At 49.9% G+C, this 14,574-nt stretch overlaps 1 protein-coding gene across 2 annotated transcripts in view; it reads left to right on the top strand.

The window, feature by feature from the left end:
- Positions 1–14,574, top strand: part of LOC130532767 (receptor-type tyrosine-protein phosphatase U) — a 100,631-nt gene that overhangs the window by 56,386 nt on the left and 29,671 nt on the right. For both annotated transcript variants that reach the window (XM_057045595.1, XM_057045596.1), the window contains exons 4-9: positions 1,801–1,882; positions 3,830–3,945; positions 5,593–5,767; positions 7,560–7,853; positions 12,920–13,237; positions 13,871–13,980. In XM_057045595.1, the coding sequence (XP_056901575.1) occupies positions 1,801–1,882; positions 3,830–3,945; positions 5,593–5,767; positions 7,560–7,853; positions 12,920–13,237; positions 13,871–13,980 (1,095 nt within the window). The remainder of the gene's footprint in view (positions 1–1,800; positions 1,883–3,829; positions 3,946–5,592; positions 5,768–7,559; positions 7,854–12,919; positions 13,238–13,870; positions 13,981–14,574) is intronic.

Here is a 14,574-nt window from a genome sequence, read left to right on the forward strand (position 1 = left end):
GTGTCGATGTTTGTAGCACAGGAGCAGGAAAACGGTTCTGGCAACAAAAATAGAGCTGGAGAGGAGGGAGGTGGGAGATGGAGCGAAATGAGAGGAGATCTATGAAACCACCTGAAAGCTGACGGCGGATTAGCCTCAGTCTTCCTCCCTGAGCCTGGGGAGAGCAGGGTCGTCCAGCAGCTCCCTCCTGCTCTCACACATTTCTCACCCATTTTTATTTAGCTGATCCCAGCCTCCTCACATCCCATCACGCCCTGTTGGAGCTGCAGCCTTCCTGGTTGTGTGTCCCACACACCGATTGTTACCATAATCTCAGTCTTCCTGTCCAGGCTCAGGGAGGGGGGCAATGTCCTGCTGACTGTGGCGGGCTGAAGCTCCACACTGAGGCCCTGAAGATGTTTTTGAGAGGCGGAACACTTCGAAATGATGTCTGCAAATATCAGCAGTTTGTAGGTGGGAGGGGGGGTGAGGCAGAGGCTCCTCGCGGTTTAAAGTCTGAGGAAACTTGAAGTTTTCTGAGGAGAAGTTTGACTTTTGTTTTTTTTAAAAAGGTCTTTATCAAAAAGAGAATATATCTTTACAAGACCTGCTTCCCCATCAGCCCTCAGCCTTCAACCATGTTATCACCGAGGACATAATAGTATAGACACGGCCTTATCTTTGGATAAGCTCTTGGACTTTTTGAAGCCTGAAGATCTGCAGCGTCGTGAAAGGAAACTGATGGTGTTCAAAGAACTTCAGTTTTTCTCTCCTATATTCCCACGTGGCTTTTTTTTCCCCCTTGAAAGTTCATCACAGAGGTTAGCGGAATCATTCAAACCTAGATAATAAGCTGCATTATCATGCACGGCAGCTTCGGTGTACCACGCTGAGAGCCGCGCTGTTTGGCCTTCAATGAAGGCAGAAGCCCTTGGTCTCCAGGAGTTTTGTTCCGCTGGAAGACATCCCTTGTTTGTAAGGTTGTCTGGCCAACCAACGCCAGCGATGTGCGTGTCAGGTAGGTCGTCACCTCAGGAGTTTCAAAGTTAAGAGCAGAAAAGGACGGCAAAAGAGGAATGAGCTGTTGTGCAGGAAGAGTGGGCAGTTTAAATAAAACCTTTTACAGGGCACACAATGAATTATATCAGACTAGGACGGGCGTATGGAAACATGTTGGCCTGATCACATCTTGGTTTAGCTAGCATAACGGATTGAAAGGTCAAGGAAGACCACTCAGAAAGACTCAGACAGAACAGAAATGACCACATTCCCACGTGTTTATACTGGGACAACCGTTACCCGCTTAAGCTGAAGTTAGCTGTACATTTTTGCATACTGAGCGTTACATTGATCGCGTTCCATTGAGGAGCGAAAACGAACGGATCCACGGGTGTAAAAAAGCAGGCGTGCCTGAAGGGGAATCATGTGGGTTTCCGGGGAAAGATAAACCCCTCTGATGGGAACTGGGTGGTAATCGTTGGGCCGGGGGATTATGAGAAACAATAACTCAAATCTGGCCTTCGATCAAACGTGCTCACGCTGGGCTGCCCTTGGAGCGGCGAAAACAAACATCACCCCCCTGTCTCATAACTCTGTGGGTCTTACCGGTGATGGTGATTTGATATTGATTAGGCTTCATGAGGGCCCACCGCTCATCCAGCTTATTGTTCCACAGGATGGGATGGAGCTCCGTCCTCCCTCTCGTCACCACGTGGCCAATATACCTTCATGCTAGTTGCCTCACCGAGGACTTTATCCTGTTTTCTTTTGTTTTTCCTGAAGTTTTTGATCGTAACGTTTACGTCCGCTGAACCTTTGCAGGTGCTGATCGAGGCGACCGTCTCCAGGGAGCGGCGGGGCTACATCGCCGTGGACGACATCATGGTGCTCAACTACCCCTGCTGTAAGTTACCGGACACACTGGAGAGAAAATGACACGAAAGCGAAGAAGGTTTAACAGACCGGGCGGGGAAACGGGTGTCGGAGCGGCGCGGAACATGACAAGGATGAGGAGAGGAATAATGGCTTATCGACCTTTTATATTAAAACCGCGGGTTGTCCCGAGGCTCCCCGCCACTGCAGAAGTGCTATTAAATCACTTTGACACTCAAATGCCAGCGAGCGCCGCCACCTGAAAACAAACTCGCCCTTTCGCTTCCAGGCCCGGCTGACAGCCGGGTGTGTTTGTAAATCAGCAGAAATCTTCCAGCCCCTCTCCTCCCTCATGTTAGCGCTCAAAGAGAGAGCTCCAGCCTGGCAGGAGCTGTGCCTCAGGGCCTGAGGGGAGTTCGTGCCCCTCCTTCTCACACGAGTGAAGGTAGCGACGCCGGCGCCCTGGGGACAGAGCTCGGTGTCGCTCCGCGGAGTCTCTCGGTGTCACCATCGCTCTGGTGCTACAGCTCAAACCTGGAAGTCCCTAGCAGCTGACAGGACACTGTTGTCTCCTAGTCTCCTTTATATTTACTCACCCTCCTTCCCGACACAAAGGCAACTTTTAAGCCGTGTACGCATGGACGCGCCGGGGAACACGATTCGCTCAGTCTGTCACCTGTTTTATTTTGGGTTTTTCTTTTCTCAGCGACAGCAGCCGTTATCTTCCAAACGCGCCCTCCCCGGATATTAAACCATTTGCAGGCCTCGCGAACGTGGCGCGCCGCTGCTCTGCGTTTCTTGGCAGCGATCGGAGCAAAACCGTGAAAATCCCAGCGAGAGCGGTCGCCTGGTCAGACAGCAAAGGTTGTAAAAACTCCACGAGTTCTATGGGAAGAAAAAAAAAAGAGCTAAGAGCAGAATCTGTATTGTGCTAACGAGTCCCGAGGATGCGATCTGACACCTTCAGCAGCGTAGCGCCACCCTTCTCGCCAAATTTTGGGTGGTTGTTTTCTGGTGTTTGTTTATGTTTGGCTCTCGGGTGTGAATAACGAAGGAGGCAGAGTCGCTCTAAGGAAAGGCGGGGGCCACCTGCGGGGCACACACGCGCTCTTAGATAGCCCAACACGCCACATGGCGGACTGAGTGTGAGGTGTGGAAGAGCCAGGCCTCGCTCACAGCTCCAGAGGAGGCTGGTCGCAGCTCATAAAGGCGGCTGGCAGATTTGTGTTCCTAGTCATGAGTCATTGGGTGAAACAAAGATATATATCAGCGTTTAACACATTTACAGCGTTAATAATACTCATGAAGTCATTATTTCATGATTTGATGCTGCGCGTGCCAGCAGGTTGTTAACAGAATATACAAATATTCCCTGAAATAAGAAAAATATGACCTCAAATGAATAAATATGCTGATTAACTTAGCAGGATTTTGCCCATCTGGAGTTATTTAACAGTGTTCAACGTCATTAAAATTCATGAGCAGAGTTATGTAAGTGTTGTGCTTAGGTCCATATTAAACCTTTAGTTTAAGAAATATTTACGGCAAAGAAATTTTTTCTAATGTAGGCCTCAATTTAACACTTCTGCTGAGCAGAAAGCTTACAAAAGGAGTTTTTGGCATTCCAGAAAAATTACAAAAAAACCTTCTTTTGAGTATTTCAGAGGTGAAAAACTATTCCTTTAATTTTATTCCACTGTCTTTATTCTATTCTGGTCTATTCTATTCAAGCATCAATGCAGAATGTAATAAGATAAATAAACCACATAGAATATACTTGTTTTTTTGTTTTTTTTTTAAAAAATGGTCGAGTTCCACCGCGGTTCACCGGAGAAAGAGCCAACAGCGACGGTCCCTAAAAAAACAGACAAAAAAGTCCTTTTGATGAGAACACGCTTTGACTGACGTTGTGAGTAGCTGAAAGGTAATAGAATCTTTTGATCGCCTCGCTCCCCCCCCCCCCCCTCTGTCTCTTTAGATAAGGCACCACATTTCTCCAGGCTGGGAGATGAGGAGGTCAACGCCGGGCAAAACGCTTCTTTCCAGTGTGTAGCTGCCGGCCGGGCGTCAGAGGCGGAGAGGTTCCTGCTGGAGGTCAGTGCTGGAGGTGAAAGCTGGAGCAACATGCGTGTCTGTTGACACCTGCGGCTGTATTTATTCCTCCAGAAGAGACAGAAGAGCTGAAAAATGAGCTAGTTTTGGCGGTTCTGCACCCTCGACAGGCTGGTATTTTAGATTTTACAACTGTATATCTGGAAGATAAACTCTTCTAAAGCCTGATCCTTTATTTGCTGTTTCACCGGTAAGAGAGGTTTATGGACCTGAGCGGTGCTGAGAAGGCGTCCAGGACCTCGCTGCCTCCTCACCTTCCTTCCGTTGGCAGCGGTCCTTGTTTATTGGGTCACAGGGTTCCCCGCGTTCTTCACGTCTCCCTTTGTGACGCGTGTCCGTGCGTCCTGGACTCCAGATCTCTGATGGGTCTCTCTGTGAAGGTCAGCTGAAACGCGCCGTCTGGGATGGTGCCACGGATCAGAGCTCACCCTCACTCTCACCTCCTCCCCCGCTCCGTCACCTGGCCACTGTTAATCACGGCCGACCTCGGTGGCGGCGCGACACCGGGACACGTGTGGAATCACAACCCCCGACGCTCAGCACCGCCTCTCTTTCTCCTGACGTCCGTCCGAGCTGCTTTATTTCTCCTTCGGACTCTCGGGTTCTGTCGCTCTGCCCTTTTCCTGCTCCGCCTGTCTGCCCCCTCAGTCTGCCCCCTCGTCTGACACCCCGATGGAATAGCAGATTTTGTTGTGGGCTCCTCGCCAATTAGCTGCAGCCACATTGATTTGGTAACGTCCTGGTGCTAACCTGCTTTATCTTGATTTCCCCTTCCTCCAGTTCAAACAAGCCCATCAGTGAAAAGCAGGTGTGAAACAGCGAAGCAGCTTGTTGGGTTATTTTTATCCCTCCTGTCGCCTGTTTAGCCCCAATCAGCTCAGACGTTTGTGCGCTTTATGGGCTCGATGGCCTTTTAGTCCCCGCAGGCTTTCACGCCTGGGATTCAAGATTTCTCACGCAGAAACTGACCTGGCATGATTAGAAAAGCTGTTTTCTGAGTGTTCCATATGGGCTGGACTGGTTCTCATGCTGTGGAGCTCTTTGAGAACTGCCCTTACTGGTGCCACAGCATCACGCAACACTCGTGTGTTTCTGCCTCTGCGTCTGACCGTCGGCCTCCCAGCTATCCATCCGTTATCCTCTTTATTAAACCAATTAAACCTCCGCTCTATTAAAGAGCAACTGTGGATGGAGCCGTGCACCTTGTGCTCCAACAGGAGACAGCGCAGATGGCATATATCGCCCCCTTAATCATTACTATTCTAACAAGATTTCATTTATTTTCATGACAGCAGGTCGGCCATCCAAAGTCCATAATTAAATCAGAGAGATGCTCCCGCGGTTTAAATGAAATTAGCCAAAAATTTAGGAAAAGTAATGATGTATTTCTAATGAGAACTGACCCACATTATTATTTAAAGCCATTTCTACTTTTTAAAAAAGCACGTTCATGCCAGAATGATCTCCACGGGTAGGTTCTAATGAGGAAACTGCAGTGTTGCATTGTGGGTAGGGGCTCAGAAACTTGCCAGAAGCTTATTTTCTGTCCACTTGAACTTTTCCTGGCAGCGAGCAAGACGGACCCGAGTCGCCCAGTTTCCTCTGACCTCTCCTCCTCTCCCCCCTCAGAGACACAACGGCGAGATTTTAACAACAGCATCTGTCAAGCACCTGAGTCACCGGCGCTTCGTGGTGTCCTTTCAGCTAGACAATGTCCAGCGGACAGATCAAGACCTTTACCGGTGTGTCACTCAGTCCTCCAGGGGCTCCGGGGTCTCAAACTTTGCTGAACTCATTGTCAAAGGTAAACACTCTCATTTTGCCCTCTCCTATTGCTCTCTTTTAGTCCGTTTCTTTTCTTCCTCACGCCGTAGCTGAGTTGAGACCAGCCTGCCTACTCTAAAACTCCGCTTGTGCTTATTTTCCTTCAGATCAGGTTGATATTTGTTATTATTCATCAAATAGCTTGAAGTCGGGACAGGACTCCCACTCGGGATGAATTATTTATCTAAATTCTCCTGAAGCAACACCATCAAGTTTGTAGGCAAAAATCCACTTTAAAGAACCCACCTGCAACATTAATGGCTCTCAGATGGAGCGAGTGAGATGCTGCCAGATTCGACTGTTTTGTCACGAGCGGCCGCCCGTGTGGTTAAAGACACACAGCGTTGTTTTATTAACGCATTAAATGAATCCCTCTGGGTATTACGGAAGCTCAGATTTGCTCAAGTTTCGTGATTCCGGGCCGATTGTTGCCACTGAGAATGGAGATGTTTTTACCCAAGTAAAGCGGCGCCGCAGCAGCTGTGACTAAATGAGGGAGTGGGGAAATACACTCACACAGGGCCATGAAATCCAATTTATGGCTGCAAAGTAGCGTTCCACACATGTGGCCGTTGCCTTCCTCTGATTTATAACCAGTTCAGACCATTTTATTTTTGACGCCGCTCATCCTGAACTTATGTTCAAATTGACTTTATGGTTTTAATATTAGAACAGACGTCGGCCATCCATTAAAATAAGAATCCCCATTAACGATGGACTGGGAACGACAAGGTTTTATGATCATTTTTAAATATTCAGAAGTTTCCCTCTCCCCCTCCTCTGTTGCCTCACTAGCACGCAGCAGCTATGAATATATTTCATTACTAAGCACAGTTGAAGACATGTTTCAGGGATCTAAAAACCTTAATTAAGGAGAAAAGTTGCTCTGAGCATTATTTATTATTCATTATTTATTTTAGAGGGTTGTTCTAAACAATGAGGAAAACAATGAAAACAGCAGCTATTAATACACCAAAGTAGCAAATTCATTAAAAAAAAAAAGACAAGTCAGACGGCAGAAACGGGAAGAATGTGGGCTACGAGGTGAATCTGGCCCCCGTGGCTGCTCGGGCCCGGCCTGAATGTGGCCTTTCATTCCGGAGGCTCTTGACAGTCTGCAGATGAGCTGCGGCGAGTACAGAGTGGAGGTGAAGCTCTGCTAACGCTAAAGCCTGCAGAGGAGGAGGGCCGTGAAAGATGGAGGCGCCACCGCGGGAATGAGGGATTAGTCACAGCCTCAGATCTAACTCTGATCCTCTCTTTGTCCTCTCTCCCTTCGCATCGCCTCGCCTCCCTCACACTGTTATCCGTGTAATTGTTCAGTCACTTGGAGCCGCCAGTGAACGACGTTTGACCAGCGCGCTCTGAAATGAATCCTCGCTCCGGCGTCCTCCGCTGACAGTGATGCACGTCTCCTCCCTGGTGGAGCGGCGGTGACCAGCTGTGAGGACACGGCGACATGCTCGCTCTTCTCTCTGCACAGCTGTTTTCTCACTCCACTCTTGAATGCGGAGGAGGTTTTAAATGGCTCGTTAAAGGCTGTGAATAATCCGCTATTTGAACACAGATTCACCTTCGCGCCCCCTGCGGACTCTGGGGACTCCTTTAAGACTTGGTGGACTCTAATGAGAAGTCTTCTCCGATTCAGCCTATTAACAAAATGAATAGTTTAATTTCGCCTCCCAGACTGTCGGGCACCTCACCGAGCTCATTAAACGGGTTTTAAGTGAAAAACAGAAGCGAAAGTTCCATGATTTCGTTTCTCCCCGCAGTGCCTCCGTCCCCCATCGCGCCGCCCCAGCTGCTGCGTGCCGGCTCCACGTACCTGATCGTCCAGCTGAACACCAACTCCATCCTGGGGGACGGCCCCATCATCAGGAAGGAGATCGAGTACCGCGCCAGCCAGTCGCCGTGGTCGGAGGTGCACGCCGTCAACATGGTCACCTACAAGCTGTGGCACCTAGATCCCGACACGGAGTACCACATCAGCGTGCTGCTGACCCGGCCCGGCGAGGGGGGCACCGGGCCGCCGGGGCCGCCACTTGTGAGCAGAACCAAGTGTGCAGGTGAGCGAGACGGGCTTGAAAACAGCACAAGGTGGTTTGAGCCCCAGCTGAGCTCCGATTGTTGAGACAAACCCTGGTTCTCTAAGCTTTTCTGGAAGAACCTGCCCCCCCAGTACATTTTTAAGAGGTGGTTGCTGGGAAACCAAGGAGACTGCGCTCTGACTCCATTAACACGTTGAAGTCGAGTTTAAAATATGAAACACCTGGAATTATATATCATTTTCAACTCCTGACATCAACCATTAACAGTCATTAGTGCTTTAATAGGCCTGATTATGTTTGCAGGCCACATATTTCCTGAGGTGCACGTTTGCCGCCATGAAACACGCGCTCATTAGGTATTTTGCTAATTAAACTGTTGAGACACGCCCACCACCACGACGCCGTCCACGCTGTTGTGTTTATGCAGGTATATGTTATGGTTGAGAACCTATACCTGAAATAAAGGCATTAGCAGTTCTTGTGGGGACCGTGTATGGTTCTTTTAGATTAAAAAAAAAAGTCCCGAAGTGTCACGCTCTCCAACTTGAGAGAGTCTTACATTAGGGCGCCGCATCTTTCATGATAATCTGCTGAAATTCAATCAGAGCGGGGCTGATAGACGAGGTCGGAGTCGTCTGCTGCATACACTTATCTCATCAAAAGCGCCGCGCTCGCTCTGCTATCGCTGGCGTCCTCAGACCTGAGGGGTGGCGGGAGCGGGGGCGGGGGCTTTTTCCTCCGTCAGTGTGGTTATATTGGCTTGACGGTTATTTAAGAGATAGCAGCGGGCTGGGAGCGCCGGGATCTGCTGCTGACGAGAGGCTTCGGGACCAACGACTGGGTGGTGGCGGGTCAAAACCCTCTATAAGTGATCAATAAAAGTCGGAATCTGCCGGTTGGAATTTGGAGTGAAGCCTTCAGATCCGTCTGATTCGTCCATGAGAAAGTGAGGGCGGGTAAAAGCCGACTTCCTTGGCGTTCCGCAGACTTCCTGCCTGATTCCTCTCCGTTCCGCACGTGTCCAGCTGGACGCCACATCTGTGCCCACAGCGGCTGTCAGGGGCGAATCATCGGCGTCCGTCGCTGAAAACTTAATCGCTGACGCTGTCCTGTGAAATGTGGAACCAGATGCAGGCGCTCGTTACTCGCCCGCCTCTGTGGCGCACACGTCGCGCTCGCGGGTGCACATTATGGAGCGCCTCACCCAGAGGCGCCGCGCACATTTGTCTTCTCTGGTCATCACTCTTGTCTATGCCCGACGGTCCCTTCCTGCCATACACCATCCCTCATGTTACCCCCACACACACACACACACACACACACACACACGCTGCTCCACTGTTGCCCCCCTTCCCCTCTGCTGACATATTAAAGCCCCTCTCCTTCCCCAACATCCAGAGACGCCCCTCATTCATCAAACACCGGGAGTGAGCGCTCCCGCCATCCCTCTGCCCCCCCCCCCCCCGCGCAGCTCGGGAGACACCGAAAATCACTGAGGAAAACACAGTCAACAGCGAGAGGAGATGGCGAAGGGAGCGCGGCGGCGTGGGCGTGCAGACGTGGGAGAGAGCGTAGTTTTTCCCAGTGAGAGAGGTGAAGGAACAGAGGATTTATGGCATATGCAAACTGCTGCTTGTGCGTCGCTGCTATCGCTGTTTGCCTCTAATGATGTATTTCCACTTGCCATCCACGCCGACATTAGCTTGTTCAACCATGTGTGGGATAAGAAATGCGGCTCGTGTTGGCCGAGGCGCCGAGCGGCGCATTTAAATGCAGAACTGGGCCGACGGAGCGGAGGTGCGAGTGAAATCCAGTTTTTTTTTCTTTTCAGGCTGATCTGAGTTATTTTTGTGTAGAATTTGTGTGACTGGGCTCTCTGCTCCCAGCCCCTCCCTCTCTGCCCGACACCCCCAATCCGTGCGGGTCGGGCGTGGAACCCTGCAGCGTTGGAGACCTCCTTCACCCAAGACCCGACTCACCACCGGGGTCCCAGAGCTCTCCTGACCTAACCTTCAAACCATCTGGTCCACAGTGGCCCCGGCGACCCCTCTTGGACCCAGATGAGCCCTCTCCCCCCGCGCTGTTGGCCCCATTACTCTGGTTACTGACGTAGCTTTGCTCCTCCTGCAGATGCTGAGGCGGTCCACACTCACCTGCTCTGGTTTTTGTCTGCCGTGTTCGGGTCTTGTCGGTCTCTGTAGAACACATAGTTGTGATTGTGAACGCGGCCTCCTATTGGCCCGTGATTAGCAGCACGGCACATTAGCGCAGCTTGAAGGCCCTCGAGTATATCGGGGAAGAGAGTGGAATATTTTTACCGCAGGAGGTCCCTGAACCACGTTAATGGGCCGCCACCTGCCGCTGGGTCATTGAGCTGCCTTTCTTTGAAAGAACCTGAGTAGATTTAGACACGCTAGGCGAGACAAGTGCTCTGCCTTTCAGGACAACGTCGTTAATCAAGTCGCACACTTTGAGCTGGAATTCCTGTAACATGTATGTCCACGGTGCTTGGATGGATGTGTGTTTTTATTGTGTGTGTGTGTGTGTAGAGGATGCATAGAGGCACGCGGCTGCACAAATGTACTGTGGCGTTCCCAAAAAAAGAAGCTCTGCCCTGTCCTGCTTGGGGGAAATAAACAAAAGACTGTCACAACTACTCGGACTTCCAATCTGCGTAGAGCGGCAGAGTGCCCTCAGCTTTATGCCACTGGTAGCCAAAGATCGGCGCCTGTTGCATTCAGATGAGGGTGGCGAGGCGAGGGGAAGGGGAAGGGGCCTTCACAAACATCCACTTTGAGGAAGTCCACAATGAGCACACTGTGGCCCCGCTGGCGGCACTTTCATCAAGCCAGCACTTAAAGGGCCCTCTCTATGTCCTGATCAATCGCACCATTAAGACAATCTTAAGGAATACTGAGCAACACAATGCTAACGTCTCTGGCTGGATGCAGCCCATTGGGTTAACCTTTGCTGCCCATTTATTAGCCTGAACAAAGCTTGCCTCAAATGCTAAGGCCAACAGGCTGGTTAAACTGCAGATTATGCTGAGTGAGGGTAGCTAGCCTGCTAAACTGGTAGCTAGTATAAGGTCCCAGTCCCTCGTCCCAGTCCATGATGTGGTCATTCCTTGTCAGGGATCTGTTACGGCTGTTATGGCATTTGGTTTGGTCCTTTTCCAGGTGCTCAATAGGCTTCTCGTTTCTTGGAAGTAGGTTTTACCGAAGGATTTGCATGGGATTTCATATATGAGATGGCATTTCATGTGTGTGTTTTGCTGTGAATTTCGAGTGTTCGGGTTGCTTCATGTGTTGTTTTACTGCTGTGTGGATCTGGTGTTTTTTCATGATGGCCCAGTCCGCTGGATTTAGACACGCGTCACTGAGCAGATGACAGAAGAAGGCTGAAGCTACAGCCGAAACCATATCTTTATTATACTGCACCCCGCAAAAAGCAAACCCAAGCTTTAAAGTAAAAAAGAGGAAGAAGACAGAATAAAACTAAATGAACTAGCTAGCATGCTAATTTATGCAAGTTAGTTGGGAGAAGGGAGGAGGAACTGAGTGGGAATCACAAAACAACCCTGATGGAGAGGTGACGGATGAGTGTTTTACACAGCAAATCTCTGCTGTGTTGTCGTCCTGGTGTGCTTCCAGATCTCCTCTAATCTTCATATTCTAAGCTAACTCTTATGTGAAAGCGATCACCCGCGCCCAGTGATTCATTAGGCATCTTATTTCATCTCCCCACACCAGCCAGCGCTGTGGCGACAGTCCCACTGTGGGTTGGAGTCTGTGAAGGAACGAAGACCTTGGCCAGTAACCTCAAACTCCTCTCATTTCTCCCACTTTGTCTGCCGTCATCCCTCCATCTTTGACCCATTATTTCACTTGTCCCATAAATGGAGCGCAGCTGTAGAATATTAGATTGCATATTACGTGGTAAAAGGGCATTGATTATGCTGCGAGTGGATAAATACATCCATTGATGCAGAGGATGTCCTTGGATCAACTCATCCCTTTTTTTCCCGCAGTTGCAGAGGTCCTCCTGAACACTGGCCGCTCTGTGCCTCCGCGTAAAGAGGATCTCTGTCTCTTTTCAGCCGTTCTCCTCGAGGAGGATATCGGCTGGTTGTCCTTTCAGGCGGACTGGGAGAAGGTTAACCCAGCAGTGACCAGGCTCAGCTTTCTGCTTTTCTAAAAATATGTGACCAGCCATCGCCGTGACCCGGCAGTAACAGGCTCCGGCGGACGCTAGCGCCCTTGCGCGAGCCGCGCTGGTGTTTCTGTGTGTGGATTACACCCCCGGGGGCAAAGAAGCGGAGCCGCGAGATGGTTGTGGGACAGAGACCCGCAGCCTGGCTCATTAATTAGCGTAGTTGGCGTGAGCGGCTTTCTGCCAATGGGGGGATGCGTGCGAGCTGACCTCCGTCTTTGGTTTGTGTTTTATCTTTAGATTTGTGAAGCTCTTCAGGTCATTTTAAAGTTTGCGAGGTCATTTCAGCGGCCGTGCACTTCAGTGATGTTCACGTTAAATGAAACCACTGTGAAAAAATAATGTTTAAGAAAAAATCTGTTTCCAAGAAAGCACAAATACTTTCTTTACCTGTTGATCTCCAACGAGGAAGAGCACAAGGACGTTCACCTCAGGAGCGCTCTGGCCTTCCCTCTGGTGCTTCCTCCTTTATTCGTTAAGGTTTTTAATCACTCAAATCCCGGCACTAATGTCAAGTTTCTTGCCGCCAAACTTTTTTTTCTCTCTTTAATGTTTTCCCCCTCTCTTTCCATATATAAACAGTCTACACGGGCACTGGAGATGTCTGTTCTGGGTCACACTGCAGTCTTAATTTCAAGCTGTCACTCATGTGATTTAAATATTCATGACGGCAGAGTCCCGTTCCTCCATGAATTGATGTGGAAAACTGGGAGCCCACGCGGCTGCGCTTTAATAGATCATCTTGAAAGAGAAAAACAGTTTGAAGAGTGAAATGTTTGGTGTTTTTTCTGGGGGGTTAAAAGTATACTTGAAAAACTTTAGGTTTTTTTCCTTTAATTGGCTCTCTTGTCTTCCGATATCCCTCCGCCCAGAGCCCATGCGTGCGCTGCGGGGCCTCGCCGCCACAGACATCCAGCCCCGGCAGCTGTCTCTGCAGTGGGAGAGCTTGGCGTTCAACCTGACACGCTGCCACACCTACTCAGTGTCCCTGTGCTACCGCTACACCACGGCGGGAGGCGGCGGAGGCCACAACACCACCGTGCGCGAGTGCCTGGCAGTGGAGCACAACGCCTCGCGCTTCATGCTGCGTGATCTGCCACCCTACCACAGCGTCCACGTCCGTCTGTCACTGGCCAACCCGGAGGGGAAGAAGGAGGGCAGAGAGGTCACCTTCCAGACCGACGAGGACAGTAAGTCTCAGGAGGAAGTTGGGAGCAGCGGAGTCACCCAAGAGACTGAGATAAATTAGAGCCCTTTAACATTTACACCAGTGAAATAAATAACACTGAAATGTTGTCTGCAGGTTCAGAAACAAACAAATCAACACATACCTGCAAACATCACAGATTCACACCCTCATAAGCTGCTGCTCCACGTCCTCGGCGCTCCTGAATAAGAGCCGACTCAGCAGTTCTGCAGCCAGAGGCCCGAACGGGCTTCCTCTCCTCACATCCGATGTTGGGCGAGAGACAAAAAAGTGTTATCCCGCTCTAATATCAGCTGCATGTGAGCTGCCGTCAGCCGCTGAAGCCAGTTTAACAGCACGAGTCTGACGTGTTCATTAATATGTTTCATCTCAGACTGACAGCGGATGAAAACGCCGCGTTCTGACGCGTTCGCTCTCTCACGCTGCTGCATAATTGATGCATTTCATAAACGAAATTGTCCTCCCGCTCTCTAGATGTCTGAGTGGGCCGCGCCGCTCCTGGTTCTGAGGCACTGCGGCGTTCATTTCTACTGTATTGAAGCGGGGGGGGGGGGTCGTGGGGGGGGGCGGGCAACGGCCTCATTCTTTCTGTGTTTCTTATTACAACTCCTCACAGTTCCTGGAGGGATAGCGCCTGAGTCTCTCACCTTCACCCCGCTTGATGACATGATCTTCCTGAAGTGGGAGGAGCCTGTGGAGCCCAATGGTCTTATTACTCAATATGAGGTGAGTCCGCGTGTGTGTTTTCTTATATATGCTGCATATTGAGTACCAAAATATGGATTCTACTAGCAAAGCGAGGACATTTTCAGGAAACCATTGACATTTGGAACAACAGACTATTCAGTCAAGACGTGGTTTGAAGGGAAGAGGGTTGAGGGTTGTGACGTAAGGGTGAGGAAGGGGAAGATAGTCCTCACAAAGATAGAAGTGCAAGGATGTGTGTGTGTGTTTGCGTGTGAGAGAGAGATCCTGACAAATGTAGAGGTTTTAGTTTCATTCATCCATGCAAAATGTTATTTAGCTGTTTATTAAGCATTGGCAACAATATTTTAGTCTTGATTAGGCTGATTGTCAAACACTCAGATGTTTCAGACATAACATGAAAAGAACCCTGAGAGGACAATTGTTGCGCAAACTGCTAATAAAATGTCTGTTTTTCTCCTTCTGTGGAGAATAACAACTACGGCCGTCTGTCTTCTTCAGGCTCCAATACAAAGAGTCCTTTCAAGGAAATTTGAAAATTGCAGTTTCATTTCAACCCAAAGGAAACAAAAAAAGGCGAACAGGACCCGTGTTCCTGCGTTCCTGCGTTCCTGC

Source organism: Takifugu flavidus, chromosome 10 (assembly GCF_003711565.1).
Source record: "Takifugu flavidus isolate HTHZ2018 chromosome 10, ASM371156v2, whole genome shotgun sequence".
Taxonomy (NCBI): domain Eukaryota; kingdom Metazoa; phylum Chordata; class Actinopteri; order Tetraodontiformes; family Tetraodontidae; genus Takifugu; species Takifugu flavidus.